The sequence below is a fragment of the Ammospiza nelsoni genome, chromosome 7, assembly GCF_027579445.1.
Source record: "Ammospiza nelsoni isolate bAmmNel1 chromosome 7, bAmmNel1.pri, whole genome shotgun sequence".
In the NCBI taxonomy this organism is placed as follows: Eukaryota; Metazoa; Chordata; class Aves; order Passeriformes; family Passerellidae; genus Ammospiza; species Ammospiza nelsoni.
In genome coordinates, this window is record NC_080639.1 from 15,822,638 (window position 1) to 15,839,650 (window position 17,013).

The 17,013-nt window shown below is 46.3% G+C and overlaps 1 protein-coding gene across 1 annotated transcript; it reads right to left on the bottom strand.

Moving 5' to 3' along the window:
* Nucleotides 1-160: 160 nt before the first annotated feature.
* IDH1 (isocitrate dehydrogenase (NADP(+)) 1) lies at nucleotides 161-15,374 on the bottom strand. Its single transcript, XM_059475552.1, has 9 exons — nucleotides 15,279-15,374; nucleotides 12,473-12,600; nucleotides 10,695-10,986; nucleotides 8,870-8,975; nucleotides 6,331-6,508; nucleotides 5,798-5,949; nucleotides 4,584-4,724; nucleotides 2,663-2,825; nucleotides 161-2,168 (listed from the first exon to the last, which is right to left on the bottom strand). The coding sequence occupies exons 2-9, from the start codon at nucleotides 12,592-12,594 to the stop codon at nucleotides 2,075-2,077; spliced, it is 1,248 nt and encodes a 415-aa protein (XP_059331535.1). The 5' UTR covers nucleotides 12,595-12,600; nucleotides 15,279-15,374; the 3' UTR covers nucleotides 161-2,074.
* Nucleotides 15,375-17,013: the final 1,639 nt, after the last annotated feature.

Below are 17,013 nucleotides of genomic sequence, written 5' to 3' on the forward strand. Positions count from 1 at the left end.
GCCTAGGCTAGAACAAATAGAAACTCTGTTCTAAGAAGGGAGATACTTTTTGCTTATATCACATTCCAACAGTCTGTCCCAGCCTGTACTGAAAGCTACTGGAGTCTCTCTGAGGCAGTTTCCCCATATTTGCTAATCACACAAAGGAAGGAGACACAAGGAATGTTAGTTGGCTTTTATTTTAGTTTGAATTAAAAATATTCCTTAAAAAAAAAACCAACACACAACCATGGATGGAATAAGTTTTCACAGTCATGATATGACTTGCCATAAGACAACAAGGGTAAGTAATAGCCCAGACAATTGGAGAAAAGTTTGCACCTTTATGAATTGTGGGGTGAGGGAAGAGGTTAACAGTTCCTATGCTTCACATCCAGTCAGAAGGAGCATAACTAAATGCATGGCCTGCATTTAGACACTGCAGCATGGCTTTGGTAGGCTCTTAGCCTATAAGGCTTGTTTCCAGCATTTACTAAGTGCTACTGAAATGCTACAGTCCTGACTGTAGCAATGGAACCAAATCCCTTGGAATCAGGACACTGTGCTCTGGTTGGCACTACAAGATAAATTCAGGAGGGCTGTGGTAGAGCTGGCATAGCCCTCTGAGCTCACTTATACTCACTGGGCAGTACTTGAGAGAGGAGGACAGTATTCATTTCTAAGGTCTGCTGCACAGTAGGTCACTGCTGGTTTGACCAGAGCTGTGACTCAAACTGGCCTTCAGACTGAGAGGAAGAGATAAACATAGATCAAAGTCACAGAGAAAAACCTCAGGTCTGCTGTGAACAAAATTAGGAATCCAGACCAATACTGAGCTTTTGTCAAATTCATCTGCTTAGGAAAAGTAGGACTTCACCTAGCAGCTCAAAGGGTGTCAGAAAACATGATTTTTCTAAAAGTTTAAAAAGTGTCTATGTTCATTTTTATCTAGTGTTTGTAAAGTTAGACAACAAAGCACAATACAGACCCAGTTGTGCAAGCAATAACAGAAAAGGCAGATAGGCGTTTTCTCCAATATCCTAAAGTTCCCATTAACTCTTGCATTTTTTTCTTTGATGAGGGCACTTGTATTTCTTTTCATTCCTTTAAAGTGTCTGGAGGAACTACTGCACTGGCTGCATCTACCAAGTACCCAAAAATTTATTTCTTGGTCCTTGACATTTTTCAGGCTGAATTTCAATTTCTGCTTCATGTAGTGCTTCCTATTATTGCTGCTGCTTCTCCCACCTTTTCATGGGAATCTCCTTCAATTAGAGTATCATCTATATATTAGTAGAGTTTCACATGTGGAGGGAGTGAGACTGTAAAAATTCAGCAAGATTCAGCAGTCATGGGTGAGTGTTTGTACCCTGGAAGGAGCCTATTAAAAAACTAAAACTGATGAGAGAACAACTGCTAAGAAAGCAAGAACAAGAAAAAAACAACTGCAATTAAAAACGATGCAGAAAGTAGTCCTGACAGATCTCAAGGTGAAGAGTGTGATCAAAATGCAAAGCTTCTTCAGCCAGAAGCTGTAACACATTCTAGTGTGACTGAAGTCTGTGAGATGGGGCAGAAGGTGTGTGAGGGGGCTTTTGACAGGAGGAATAGAGACTGTGGTGTGGAGCACCATTCCCACTCTCCTGATGGAGTCCAAGATCTTGACATAAATATGAGGTGAATCCAGCACAGCTGCAGAGTCTGGGAAGTGTTGACTCAATGCAGCAGGTTAAGAAGGGAGCTATCTTTGAGACACAAAATGGAGAGCTTGCTAAAACCCCCAGTTCATACCTTCTCAAGTCATGAAGTTCCCTTAGGTGATTCCAGTCTACAGAATTCACTTTCCTTGAGGAAAGAGACCTCCAGTGCCTGTGCTTTGCAAGAAGACTCAAGTGTGATCAGACAGAAAATCAAGAGAAAAATGAGTGATTGGGCAAAGAGATGATTCTGATAGGAAGTATCTACAGTGTGATAATACCAGATGGCCAAAGCTGAAGAACAACCTAAAAGAAGCACAACAAATGAGACAATGCCACTTACACTCTGATGTAAGTGGGAGACACTTTGTTAGGGCAGCTTGAGTGCAACCCATGCCTTAAGCTTTGGGCATAGAGGCCAACTTCCGCTTCAAGTTTTCAGCAAGCTTGTCCATGAACTCAAAGGTGTTCAGGTAATCAGAGCGTGTGACACTGGCAGGGGGAAACAAAACAAGACAGGTATTAGTTGTATAGACTCAAATGAAGCAGAGGAAGACTATTCAAAGAACTTTATGTTTTGCCTCTAAAACCAAAAGAGTTCTCTCCTGCTCATCAGGCTGGGGTTTTAGCCATAAGGCTCTGGGAAGAGGTAGCCAGGTGATATTTTACAGTTATGTAGGTCTTCTTCATTTATTAGGATCTGGCCACCATAGCTAGACTGTCATACAAAAGATGTAAATCTTTGCAATTCCTTCCTTACTTTTTTCTCCCATTCATTTTGTGCAATAGCAGGGAGAGAGCAATCTGCACTAAGTTGTTTGGGTCAGGGATGTCATATGTTTGTTTTACAGGACTGGGTACAAGGAGTCCTATGATACAGACTCCTGTTCTTTACCATACTAAAAATAACATTCCAGCCAATGCTGTTCAGAGCCACCACATAAAACAACCTTCTCTAGGCATAGTTGGTTATTTCAGACACTTACTTAGGCAGGCCTTTGATGCAGGCAGCAAGGTCCTTTGTCATGAAGCCAGATTCAATGGTCTCAATGCAGACTTCTTCCAGGGCAACTGCAAAGTTCCTGAGGCTAGTGTTGTTGTCCAGCTTAGCTCTGTGAGCAAGGCCTCTTGTCCATGCAAAGATGGAGGCTGAGAGAGAACACTGGGTTATTCTATCTTACCAGAACTTCCTGAAAGTTGCTCTAAATCATCATGCAGAACAATAATTGGATTTTTTAATAGCAATAAAACGGAAAGCAGACTGAAAAAGAAGATACAAAATCTGGAACAGGAAAGAACACTTATCTTCATTTAGGTATCCTTTGCCTTTTGTGGAACTTGGGGAAAAAAAAACCAAAGCAGACCTCAGAAACTACTCACTGCCTCCAGTAATCTCTACTATGCATGTAATTTTATTTTCCTCCTGCCCAAGTCAGAAAGAATGCCAGGTGGTAGGACTCTGTAGTTACAGAGAATATTGTGACAGAAGGGTACAGTTCTTTTTTTAACACTACATTATGCTCTGATCTCTGTGCAAATTTAGAGGATGCTTTCCCTCATGTCCCATTTCATGTACCCTTACACTTTGAATGTGTACATGGCTTGGGGTGTGGGTGGTTCGTCTGGGCCATCAGAAAGAGTAATAAAAAACAACCAACCTAAACCTTAAGGCCTTGTGGCTATAAACCAATTGTTTCCTGAAGATTGAGTGCATAAAGGCTAAGTTAGGTCCAGTTTATTGCTTGCACTCACTCCATTCCAGCCTGTTTTTTGCTTCAGGCTGTAGCTCTGTCTGTAGAGACCCAGAGAAGCTGACTTAAGTCATGAGAGGACTGTGGGGGTGTATTCCCTGGTCTCCTCCTCATGCCACACTGTGATTGAGAAATACTCATTAGGCCTTGGCAAACCACACCTAAGCCTTTTCACAGAATCACAGAATCACAGAATTTTCAAGACTGGAAGAGACCTATAAGATCATCTAGTCCAGCCGATGTTCTAACTGTTCAGCTAGATCATGGCAGCAAGTGCCACATCCAGTCTTTTTTTAAATTCTTCAAGGGATGATGCCTCTACCACCTCACTGGGTAAATGATTCCAGTTTCTGACCACTCTTTCTGTGAAGTATTTCCTTCTTACTTTTGCAAGCTTATCAGAAACCCAGGAACTTGTGGTGTCTAATGAGCACCTTTTTTTAAAATGAACAGTCTTGCAAAGGTATTTTTCTTGCCTGAATAACAACCCAAGTTGAATAATATTTTTGTTACTGAATTTTCAAAGAAAGTTACTGACTTGAATTGCAGCCAGGATGGAAAATTACTATAACTAAAGCTCACTCTCTTGCAACCCCATAAAAAGTGACCCAAAGTGAGACTCCAGCTCTCAATTATAGTGAGCTAATGCATACTATACCCTACTCTCTAACAACCCTTTAAACAGCAGCCCAAAGCACATCAATGCTGTAAGCCAGGACTAGTGATCTATTTTTCTCTCTTTTCTCTTTTTCTTCCTTAAATTCCCCCTTTTTTTTTCCTTTCTTACTTCCTTTAATTAAATCTTTCTCTCTTTAATTCCTCTCTTCACTTTCACTCTGCCCCTTTATCCAAAACCCACTGCTGTGTGCTTATATAGCAGGTATTTCCATGCCATGTGTGCAATTTACTGATGTACTTTCTGATTGTTTGCAGACCCTCTGACTTTTGTAACTTCTTTTGATCAATGAGCATTTAAGAATCTTAGGTACTTCCTTCCCCTTAAGGGTAACCACAATCTCTGGAATAAAAATGCATTATGACCTGCAAGTTTCACCACAAAGTGGTACAGTTGTCTACAGAAAGGGTGCAGATGTTCTTACTCTAAACTTGTTCTTTCACGTGCAGAGATGATGAAGGGCAGTGAAAAGCAGCTCACCAATGGGGTTAGTGGAGGTTTCTTGGCCTTTCTGGTGCATGCGGTAGTGACGAGTGACTGTCCCGTGAGCAGCTTCTGCTTCTACAGTCTTGCCATCAGGGCAGATCAGCACGCTGGTCATCATCCCCAGAGAGCCATAGCCTACAAAATACAAGTTTCAAAAGCTCAGTGTCTCCTTTGGACAGCTCCCTCAAATTCCCCTTCATCTCCTCATCCTACAATCCCCCTACATCTTCCCACCGATAGGAAAATCCCTGAACAGCAGAGCTGTAGTGGTGCTTCTGCAATTAACTGGCAAGTCCCTACACATCAAAATAACAGTTCATCTGAACATGAAGTCCAGCTGAACCATGAGCTATAGCTATACAGACATTCTGCACCATTTCAAGGAAATTAGTTTTCTTACCTAATTTGCTGGACAGATATCTGAAAATGTACAGTAAGAGAACAGTAAGTGTTGGGCTGCTTGTCTTTCACACAGGGTGACAGGAAACAAAACAACTTATTAAGAGCATCTGCTCTTGTGAGAGGAACCAGCAACTTCTGATATTGGACATTCACACCAGTTCTAACCCTGTATGTTTCAGAGATGTCCATGTTTGAAAGCTGCTTTGTTTAGCAGTCCAACACATTCTTGTTCTGTGGGAGGCAGTTTAGTAGCACTACTTCAGAAAGAGTGTATTACATAAAGCCACACATCTCATCCTGTGGAATTTTGCATCCATATTTATTTTGGCACCAGGCACCTTGGTTATATAGGATTTTGATAAAGCATTGAAATTATGTCTAGTTAAACCTATCAATATCTCTCTTTACACCTGACAGGTAGCTTTAGGTCCTGGAAGTTTTATGACTTATCTGCAGAGCACCTGCCATCACACTCAGCAGCAGTCAGCTTCACTCAAGCTGTCAGTGACAGAGAACCAGCTGTCTAAATACTGTCCATGAGACTAGAAAGCCTACTAGTTATCATGGGGTAGAAACTTCCCTCCTGTAAATAAATACAACTACGGAGTCTACATTCAATAGATTTTCTTGTAAAAGCAAAATCAGATTTTTTTTGACCGCCTGATATCTCCATGACTGGCAACAAGTTTGAAATACAAGTTTTGAGACCGAACATCACATCCTGGGCCATTCCATAAGGTGTGACAGAAGGACACAAGAGACTGCCACTAAGCCTGCTTCAGTGTGGCACAGGAAGCACCTCATACCTTGTGCAACAGAGTCAGACTGCACATCCCCATCGTAGTTCTTGCAAGCCCAGACAAAGCCTCCTTCAGATTTCATGGCCTGAGCAACCATGTCATCAATGAGCCTGTGCTCATACCAGATCTTTTTGGCTTCAAACTGGGACTTGTATTCTCTAGGAAACAAAAACCAAAACACCTTGTCATACAAACAGGGAATTGCAGAGTCTGTACATAGAGAGGTGCACAGAGGTAAGACTAAAACCAGAAAACCCTGCATTCTCGTTACTCTTTTTTTCCCTTGGCTGCTTCAGAATTATAGAGGCACCCACAGAGAATCTGTGGCTTTATTAGAAGATATGGACACCACAGCCACATTTAGCAGAGCTTTCCACATTGAGTATTGCGCCTTGCAGGACAAGGGAGACTGTGACAGAGATGGCATCCCCTGTGCCCTTAAAGTGTTGCTGAGTGTCTGAAAAAGCAACTCACAAGGCTGGAGAGGATGTTCCTGCTGCAGACTTCTGCACTGCAGTAGGAAGTACAGAACTGATTACCTGTCATAGATGTCTTGGAAGATGTCTTTGAAGCGGCCATCGTATTTCTTCAGAATGGTGTTTTTGGTGCTCATGTAGAGGGGCCAGCCTTTAGACAGCGCCATCTGGAAGGAACTGTGGGCAAAATCCTTGATAGACTGGTCAAGATTGTACATTCCCATGGCTACACCACCACAGCCTGTTAGTGGAGGAAGAACAGATAGGAATCAGCTAGATTTAGTTTTGGTTTAAGAAATTTATTCTCCGCATAGCATACTCTGGCTGGCAGGCAGACTGGTGCTGTCCCCAGGTGTCTTAATCTAGTTCTCAATTTAAGGTTGGTTCTTTCAGGAGAAGATTTGCTTTGTGTTATCAGCTCAAAGCTCCAGCAGTTCTGTGACACATGGATAGGAAGGTGGTTTTGTTTTACAGGCAAGTACACCTTAATAATGTGATCTAATCCCTCTAAGAAGTTTTGTTCTAATCCAGCCTAAGTACTCAAGCACACTGTGACAGAAGTGAATGCACTTGAACTCCTACTAGCCATTTAAGTAATACAGTCCTTTTCTATCAAAGCAGCAGGCAGGAGTTTAGAGCAGGAGGTCTCAGTCAAAGTCAGAAAGGGATGTGCTCACACCTTAAATGCTTTGCACCTTCAGGACTAACTCCAGCAGTCAAGGACTGCTTTGCCTAGCTCAGGAAAACAAGACTCCACATGAATTCCTGCATTTTTTTCAGCACATGTGTGGCCTACCCTGGTGCTTTGATCCACCCGCTCAGGCTCACTTCTAGCAAGTTGTGGGAAGAATGTGCCAATCATGTGGGAGCTCAGGCAAGTCCTGAGAAGGCTCTGAGGAACTATCAACATTCACATGACTTAGACTGTGCAAGGCAGATGTGTTAGAAGCACAAATGGAAGTGTGCTGAACTTGCAGCCCAGCTCACCCAGAAGAAAGTAGCACTCAGATCATGGAAGAGGATGATTGTGGGTGAAAGGAGGGTCTATAGCTTCAGGAGAAAGCTTTGTCATTTTCAGAGCACAATTCTGTTTCTAATGAAAACTAGATACCATGTACTTAATTTTAAGCACCTCACTACCACCATCTATCTAGTTTTTGTACAGAACCAATATTAGGGAGCTTTGTTCTAGAAACACCCAAAGTTTTAGCTATTTTTCCTAATATCCATTTATCCTTACCACCTTCAGATGGTTGTTACTATATGGACATACATGCAGAATGAAGAGGGGAAGCCAGAGGAGGTTTATCTGCTTGCCAAGATAGCAATGTCATTTAAAGTTGATATTGGCAGAGAATGAAATTCCTGTTGTTACATGTTATCTCTGTACCTTCCCTATGGAGTCAAGGACAGTTCAGGGTGTGATCAGCTACAGAGACTGTGTCCTTTGGAACCATGATTTCATGGTTGCTGGATGACAGCTATTAATTCTGAATAAAACAGCTATTCTCATACATGTAAAAGAAAATCCTTATTGCAGTCATACAATCCTACTGCCTGCTAAAAATCTCTTGACTCAGTGTCAAGGTTGAACATATTAGTACAGCAAAAAGACAAGCTTCCCTTAATTATTTGGGAGATGTGCTGGCACAAGAGTTATCTGTGGGGAGGCCAGCTCCCTAGAGCAACAGCAGTAATCTGCCATCTTTGCATCTCGCTGCCTTCTGCTTGCTGATGCAATGCAGAGTAGCAAACAAGATTGGCAGCTGGATGGCCACACAGCTCCAACACAGGCTCACCAGTCACCTAGCAAATGAAAACAGATTGGGACTGGCCACAGAGGTGAACTCCAGATGAAAGGCTATTCAACAAGAGATGACAGAGATGTAGGTTCTTAGGAGCAAGCATGCCAGAGAAATCAAGTATTACAAAGGAGGGTCGTATGTCAGTCTTGGTAGCTGTTTGCCAAACCAACTGCACACAAACCAATTGGTTTATGTGGTTTCATTTTTTTGTAGCTAAATAGATCACTGTAAGACTTTACATCCTGAACCCTTTGATTAATGACAGACAGACATGACTTGTATGATGTTTCCTTGAATCCTGCCCCCTAGAGAAAATGGCCTGAGTTCTGGCAACCTGTCTGCAACTGCTTCCATTAACAAAGCCCAGCAACACCAGGACTCTTCTGAGCCTTGCAATGTCTGCAACCAGCAGAGCAATAGGGAGAAGAGAGACACCAAAACCTTCAGGACTGCATCTATGAAAACAGTTACAGCCTACACAGTCAGGAGCATCTTTGTGAGTTTGCCTCTGATCAGAGAGAAAAACATATATGCTGCTACCAGAGTCGTCATACAGTGAGCATGACAGGTGGCTAATCTAAAATGATTGTGTTCTTGAGGTGCCTCTTTGATCCCAGGAAGATTTCACGGTACTTTCAGTACTTGACAAATAAATGAAGAAGGCCCAAACTTTCTCCCCCACTCTCTCTCAAAGTCACATTTTACCATCAAACATATTTGACTGATAATTCAAGGTTGAATTAAATAAAAAAATACCAGTGTATCAGTTTTAATGACTAATTGGAGAAAATACCTACTTTCGAAGTTATGGACCAGATATGTGACTGGTTTGCCTCCATCTGCAGGAGTGTAGGTCATCTCTACTTTTCCAGGCCCAGGTACCACAAAATCGGTTGCTCTGTACTGTTAAAAACAAAAAAATGCCATGATAATTTTCTCTCAGGAAGAGAGAACCATAAAAGATAGTCCTCATTTGGGAGGGCAGGTTACAGAAAAACAGTTGGACTAAAAGCTGACTTTTAAGAGTCATTAAGCAGACTCTTTCTTCAGCCATATTGTCATTGGATTATTTTACTAGAGCTTAGAAAGACGAGAGTCATGGAATCACTTAGGTTGGAAAAGACTCTTAAGATCAAGTCCAACAGTTAATCAAGCACTGCCAAGAGCATCACTAAACTGTATCCTTAAATAGTCAAAAGTCCACCTGTTTCAGAAGCCATCTTCCCCTTTAGGGGAAAAAGCTCACAGATTCTTGGGCCCTATCAATGGGCAGAGTACCTACTTTTGCAGATGTGCTGAAGTTTTCAAGTGCAGAGTATTTAGACTGTTGTGTGGTTGGTGGATAGAAAGGCTCCTCTCCCTGCCTTAAAAAAGCCATTCATATTACAGCTGCTGATCTTGTAGGGTTCATACATCATACAAGATGACATTTGAAAGGCCAACCTGTAGTAAGAGCCTTTGAAGTTAAAAACTTTAAGTTTTTATTAATTTAAATGCTGTCTCATCTTCCCAATTGTCCTGAACAGTACTATTTAAGGTTATATTTCCTTGAAACTTATTATTCTTTTTCATGTAGCTTTCCTCCTATTAAGGGAATCTGTTCCCTGAGCTGTTCTGAAGTTAGTGTCTTGCTCCTATGTCCTTTGTATGTTCTGATATTGTTCCTTTCACTTCAATCTCATACTTTTGCAGGGTTTCAATCCTTTCCCTTTAATCCACTGTTTCCTATTATTTTAACCTTCTCAATTTTTCACAACCTTTAAGGATGTTGAATCCCATTCTTTTCTAGTGTCAGGGTTCTGCAATTATTTTCCTCTTGAAAACTTTTTACCTTCCTATAGCAGGTAATTTAATGACTTGCTCTCAGTTCGCAGGTTTAGCCACCTATTTAAGCACTTGGCTCTTCTACAAGACTTCTCTTTTGCCACATTTGGTAGCTTTATAACATATGATTGCCCATGGAGAACAGTATGACTGATTCTTATCTTCCAGGCTACCCAGAGGGCACAACACTGAGAATGGTTCCAGGGCTTTCCACAGCATTGTACTACCATTGTCAGGGAAGTTCTGATAAGAGGTTTCCCTACTTCTGCACCACAGCCTGATGTGCCCAGGTCAGATACCAACTCAGGTGTGCTCTGCAAGAAACAGAACAAAACCACACCCCCATACAGAAGGCAATTTTGCCCACTTCTAGAAATCATTCACTTTTATCCATTTTTGTTATGAGCAACATTTGACACCAGAAAGTCCTGCAAAGTAAGAAGTTGGGCAGCGTAAAATAATATTTTCTAAAGATTCATAAAGTTCTTATGTAGGAAGGAGTGTTCTAGGAAGGTGAAGAACAATAACCTAGCAGAGTTAAGTGCCTAAGTACAGGCCTGCGTAATCCAAGCACAGGTTTCTGAATGCTGTTTATACAGTGACACTGCTCAAGGCACGGAGGCGTGAACCACGCTCTCCCACACTTGCCGGGTGCAGCACAAACAAAGTGCTAGCACGTGTGTGCTCCCAGGTGGAATGCAAGGCACAGAGCAGGAGCACAGGGATGTCTAAGTCTTTGGAGCTCTATACCAGCCAGGAATAAGCCTGTTAAGAGGGGTAAATACTGGAGTGACTCACTTGATCCCCATAAGCGTGACGGCCGATGACAATGGGTTTCACCCACCCAGACACCAGCCGGGGAATGTTCTTGCAGATAATCGCCTCTCTGAAGACAGTGCCACCTAGGATGTTTCTAATTGTGCCATTGGGAGACTTCCACATCTGCTTCAGCTTGAACTCCTCCACTCTGTTCTCATCAGGAGTGATGGTTGCACACTTTATGCCAACGTTGTATTTCTTTATGGCTTCAGCAGCTTCCACAGTTACTTTATCATTTGTAGCATCACGATGCTCAATGCCCAAGTCATAGCTGTAACAAACCCACAAACATCATCAGGACTTCCCAGGACATTTGTTTGTATTCAACAGGAAAGAAACAAGACCCTACATGTCCTTGTGAGTGTAGCTGCAGCATTCTGCCACAACTGAAGTTATCCCTCTTCCAGTGCAAATGCTGCTGGACTGGAAGAAAACAGACTTATACAGTGACATTTCTCCTGTTGGTGGAGGTTGGTAGGAGATGGGAGAAAGGAGAGCTTCAGTTCATGGCTAAGGTTTGCTGCCAGCATGGGACTATCTCCTCTGCCTTGCCTTCTGAGTTTCCTGCAATGGCACCTGTTAGTTGAGGGTTTTCATTGCATGGAGCAGCAAAGTCCCCAGATATCAGCATTAATTTCAAACCTCTTGTGCTGAAGGCTCTGGCTTCCTTCATGTACTGAGCACATGAAGCTATACTGCGCTTCAAAACTGCTTTGACAAGGGACCCACGATCCTGCTCTGGCAGCAAAACTGCCAATATTCCTCTCAAGCATCAGAGGAAGGTCATTTCCATACTCAGTGTTTCAATAGCTTTTGGAGAACAATGGGTGCCCAGCATGGGACAGCCCTGAAGCACAGCCAGCTGTACATCAATCTAGCCATTGTGCTGCCTCAGCCAGGGGTTTGCTTGCCCTCCTCCCACCCTCTTTGAAAAGGGATGTTCTCCAGACTGTGTGCATGTATTATGCTGCTGGGTTCCTGTCTGCCTGGTTCCCAACAGCAGCAAGCAGAAAGCCTGATGTAGGTGGCATACAAATGGCTCCAGTGGCAGGGGAAGAGGTCAGACTTGTGGGTTTAACTATGGCAGACACCACTGAAGGCCTCTGTCCACACGGCTAGGAGCAATGTAGCTGGATACTTCTCTAATAATTATAGCTCAGTGGCCAGAAAAGGAAAAGATTATTTGTTCTGCTCGGCCAGATGCTATAGATAGCATGTTCCTTTTGCTGTACCCAGCTGCTAGTATCTGTTATTCTCCAGAAGGGAGTATAGGAGCACAGCCTAGCTTCAGGGAGTAATTGCAACAGTTAGCTCACATTGTCAACAGCAGAGCTCAGGCTCACAGCCATCAGGGCAGAATCTGTGCCCTACACACACCCTTCTGTCCTCTGAGCAGACCTTCAGACAGGCATGGCAAGAAGCCATAAGCCCACTCAGGGGTGCAGGATGCTATGCTTCAAGTCAGGGACTGGCTGAAACAGCCCATATTTCTTCTCACTGTTTAGGCTGCAAGGTCATGCAGACTGTCCAGGTCGTGGAAACCCCAAGACAGAGGAAAACAAAATACAAGCCATGTCTCTGAGAGACTTTCTTGGAGACACAGCACAGGCAAAACTCTAACTCATAAGTCAGCATGCACTGCTTACTGCTGCGAGGAACCCTGGAGGGCAAGCTTCCGGTGCTAAATGAAAATCCATCAACACCACCTGACACATGCAAACTTCAGTACATTCAGCTGAATGTCACAGAGTCATTACCTGTGCAAATCCAGATCTACATAAGGAAAAATCAGCTTTTCTTTAATCAGCTCCCAGATGACTCGTGTCATTTCATCTCCTTGCATTTCCACAACGGAGCCTCCACGGATTTTTTTAGACATCTTGAACTGCAATAGGCATAAAAAAAGTCCAGCCTAAGTTAAAAGCTACCAATACATGTATCCTGCATTTTTACAACATAACTAGGTGAGGCAGTAACATCGCATACAGAATCTCTCCAAAAAGTCTCTTGAAAATAACCTCAATTTATCCTTAGTTTCATGCTACATGGTATTTTCCTTAAAGCCCCAGCTCCTAGAGAGATCTGTGTGAGGATAAAAAGAAAGATTAATATCTTGACAATTAAGGGCATGGGCTTCAATAATGATTGTATCAAAAAATTTAAAAATATGACCAAATTCTTCCCCCAAATTCCACAGAAGTAGATGAGCACCATTTACTTTTAGATTTCATGAGTTCTAGCCCAGTTACCTGTTTCTCCACCTTTTTCTGAAAATCAGGGGTTAATGGACATGATTACAATGTCAGCTCATACTGCTGAAACTACTAAGATTATTATGTTGTAAGCTTCTTTATTAACTTTGTCCCCCAGGAAGGAAGGAAACAGGTAGAAAAATCCAAGGGCTACACATCAAGAGTATTTACTTGTGGTAAAATAAATACTGGACAGATTTGTTTGCTGTAGGGAACAAAGACTAAAAAAAAAAACAAAAAAAAAACTTGAACTCTTCTATTTGCACTTTGTTCTTTGTCAAGACAACCTCAGAAGGTACTGAACTGCTCTAGAGTGCCCTTCTTTCCAGCAGTCACAGCTTCTTGGGTCTCGGATTATGCAAGAGCTGCGAGTTGGCAAGCTCCTCCCTCAGACAGCCCTGTGCTTGCGTGCAGCTGCTGGATACTACAGTGAGATAGCAAACCCTGTGCCTGAGGCTGCCGTCTCGGAGACCAAGGGCCAGGAATACTTGACCCAGAATGAGGGGTCCTACTGTACACAGGATCTGTTCATCCAGACCAAGTCATTCCGAGGTGTGAGGCTTGCAGAGCAAGGCCTCCCATTGCAAGCATGTTGGGAGGCTATACCAGGATTAAAATTTTATTTATTTTTAATTAAGTAACTTGTGCTGCATTTCCAAAATCCAATCTATTAACCAATTTTAGTCTGAGAAGAGAATAAAATTTCTAAGCTATGTTCACAGGATCAAGCTTTTCTAAACGTTTTAAAGCTCAAAAACAAGAGGAAGCAAAACCAACAACAACAAAACGCCAAAAAAGACACCTCCAGACCAAAAAAAAACCCAAAAAAACCCCAAACAAAAAGCCCCACCTAAAAAATAACACAAAACTCTAAAAACAAAATTGAAAAAGTAAAATGAGGTTGCGTTATAGAGACTCAGTTTAAAAGATAAACTACTTCAGGCATTTCTATCCCTAACACAGCACCTTGGCTTATATTGGGTCTCTCTAGTCCTCAAGGAGAACTTAAACTTAACATGACCCCACTCTATCTGAAATCAGTTTACTTATGCAAGTATTTTGAACCCAATTTTCAACTGTGACTATCTAAATAACAAGGTCTGTATCATAGTCCATGGCCTCGGCACAGAATTACTACTGTGGGAGAGTTGAGTTTTGCTTTATGGAACAATCTGAGAAACAGTCCGATTCATTAAAGTAAAAATGTAGACAGGCACAAACCCAGAAAACACCGCTTGTTTTGTGGTTTGGTTCCACTTAACTAGGACAAATCAGACTGTGTCAGTCATAGTAATCACTTTGGCTTCAGAACCATTTGATGCTGCTGCCATGCAGAGAACACAAAGGTAGGTGAGAAACACCTCCATTGATGTGTGGGAACAGCAGCCTCTTCAACGACTCTGACAGCATCCAGCATGTTTGTGCGACCATGGCACTGGCACTCGTCCCATCCTCACCACCAGTGCCCACAGTTTCTCTGTGAACTGGGGCAGTACTGCAGCAGCATCCCTTGTCTGCTCACCATGCCGACAGGCTCCTCTAGAGAGCACACATCCCCCAGAGCCCAACTCCGTCACTCGTCCCCGCTGATTCTGTACTGAACTGCCAAAATCCAGCAAGGTCTTTCCCCTGCAGCAGCTCTTCTTTAAACACACTTAACCCAGGCACACAGCCAAGGCAACTTAGAAGAAACCGTCTATTTCCAAATCCCTCTTGGTCCCGCGGAAGGGCTCGGGGCCTGCGGGCAATAATTAACTATTGCAACAAGTCCGTGACTGCGGCGTACAGCTGATCTCGCGGGAGGGAGGGCCGGCCGGGGGCACGGAGCGGGTCGCTGGCACCCACCGAGTTGCCGGCTGCACTCGTTTTTCGGCCGTACTGGCCCCTGACAAGGCGATCTGGTGGCACACGGCGGATTTTCCCACCGGGCCGAGGGCAGCAGCCCCGCCACGGCCAAGGCTGAAACCGCGGCACCGGCACGGCCGCGCCTGCGGCCACTCCCCAGGCGGGAGGGGACAGCCGAGGGCCCCCGAGCCAGCGCCAGGGACTAGCGGGAGCCCCGAGCACTACGTGAGGTAGTCCAGGACAGGGCGGGCGATCCCGGGGTGCAGCACCCTCAGCGCCTCAGCGCCAGACGCGGCGGGCGGGGCGCGGTCGCGGGGTTCCGCCCGCCCCAAGGGAAAAAAGCCCTTAAACACAATCGCACCCAGGGGGACCCGCTGCGGGGCGCCGCGCACGGGAGAGGAAGGACAAAGGGGGTCTGTGCGGCGGCCGGACCGCGGCGCGCTGAGGCGGTGGCGCTGCCCTTTACCTGCGGGCGCGGTGCCGGTCCGTTCTCCGTTCCGTGCGGCGGTGCGGCAGTGCCGTGGGCCCGGGCCGTGCGCGGGGCCCTTTATGTGGCCGCGCCCCCGCCCCGCCCGGCCCCGCGCCCGCGGCGCCCCCTGCTGGCCACGCCCCTACTGGCCGCGCGGGGCCCCTCCCCCTGGCGGCGGCGGCGCGAGACCGCTAGGGGGCGCGAGGCTGGCGCGTGGCCAGCATCGGGCCCGCCCCGGTCTCGCGCGCCGGTGCCCTCGTGCGAGGCGCCCGCGGCAGCTCGGACCGCGCGGCTGCCGTTCCGGGCCGGGCGCGTTCCGCGCTCTGGCACCCCCGCGCAGTGAGTGCCCGCCGGCACGGGGAACCCGTTGGCACCGGGGGGCTCGGGCGTGGCGGGAGAGCAGCCCAGCCTGGGGATGCGGGCACGGGCTCCACCCCTGGCGCTGGGGCGGCGGTGTCGACACCACGGCGCCGGGGGCAGCAGCGGGCACCTCTCTGGGGCTGGGCTCAGGCGGGGACAGTGGCCGGGGAGGAACCTCGGGGCGTGAATAGAAGAGGAGGGAATATTAATGAAATAGGGTGTACTCCGAATTCCCGGGGGATATACCGGCTCGCCGCACTGCCAGCGGCTCCCGAAGCAGCAGCCGAGTGTGCCGCGCCCGGCCGGAGCAGCCGGGAAGGGCCGCGGGGCGGGGCCGGGCGCTGCCGGCGGGTGGAGTGCGCGGAGCTTCGATTGGCGATGCCTGCGCGGGAGCGGCGCGGTCGACGGGCGGTTGGTCGGGGCTGGCGCCGCCGGGCCGGGCGGTGAGGGAAGAGTGGCGGTGCCGCCCCAGCACCGGCAGCAGCCGCGGGCAGCAGGTGAGCACCGTCTGCCAGGGCCGCGCCGCCAGCACCGCTCTGCGGCACCCTTGCTCCGCCCGCCTTCTCCGGGCTGCCCGGGCCGGCCCCTGGTAGCGGCCGGCGGCGGCTCTCCGGGGGTCGCTGCCCACCGCGTCCGCGCGTCCCGTCGCAGGTGATCTCCGGGTCTGCCGCCCAGGCGGGGGAAGGCGGCGGTGTCCCCTTCACGGAGGGGAGAGCGGAGCAGCTGTCCCCTGCGCCGAGGTTGGAGGGGAAGCGTGTCAGTCACGCAGCTATGTCCGAATTGCGGGTGGCTTTGCCCCGGGGTGCGCTATCCGGCTGCCCGGCAGTGTGTGTATAGGAGGGAGGGGCCGTGTCCGTCTGGCCCCGAGCCGCTCCGGGCAGCTCTGTGGGACGGGGGATGTCCCGGCCCTGCTCTGCAGGAACAGCAGTGGTGGGGAGGGAGCTCACGGCCACCCTCGCACTCCGTGTTTTATCGGTGGTGAGTTGGTGATTGCTGAAGCTGCAGCTTCGAGGGGGTTTAGATACATTCCCCGTGACTGTTGGTGAGGATCCTGTGAGGAATGTACTCTGGTTTTCTGCTCGTTGACCGATACGTGCACCTTGCTTTCCCCTTTCCCATATTATACAAAGGAGTGACTATTTCTTGGTTTCTTGTGGTGGCAGTGGGGTGTATTTTCCCTTTAGTGAGACAGCTAAAGCATAGAAAGGCTGATAGATTCCACAGCTAGTGTGTTGTACAGCACAGAAAATTTAGGTGTTTCTGGGGCTAATGTTAGGTATAATGCTGTTCTTCTTAATAGTTTTAATTAGACCAATATTGCTGTGACAGAAGCAGTTATTATGGTTTTTTTCCTCCTTGAAACACAAGTTTT

Bases quoted from the DNA above. Each gene is read 5' to 3' on its own strand.
- IDH1 (XM_059475552.1), bottom strand. From the start codon at position 12,594: ATGTCTAAAAAAATCCGTGGAGGCTCCGTTGTGGAAATGCAAGGAGAT. The intron at 6,509-8,869 runs GTAGGTATTTTC...CTCCACTAACAG, and splicing joins TCTGGTCCATAACTTCGAAA to GCTGTGGTGGTGTAGCCATG. The intron at 5,950-6,330 runs GTAATCAGTTCT...TTTGTTTCCTAG, and splicing joins TTCCAAGACATCTATGACAG to AGAATACAAGTCCCAGTTTG.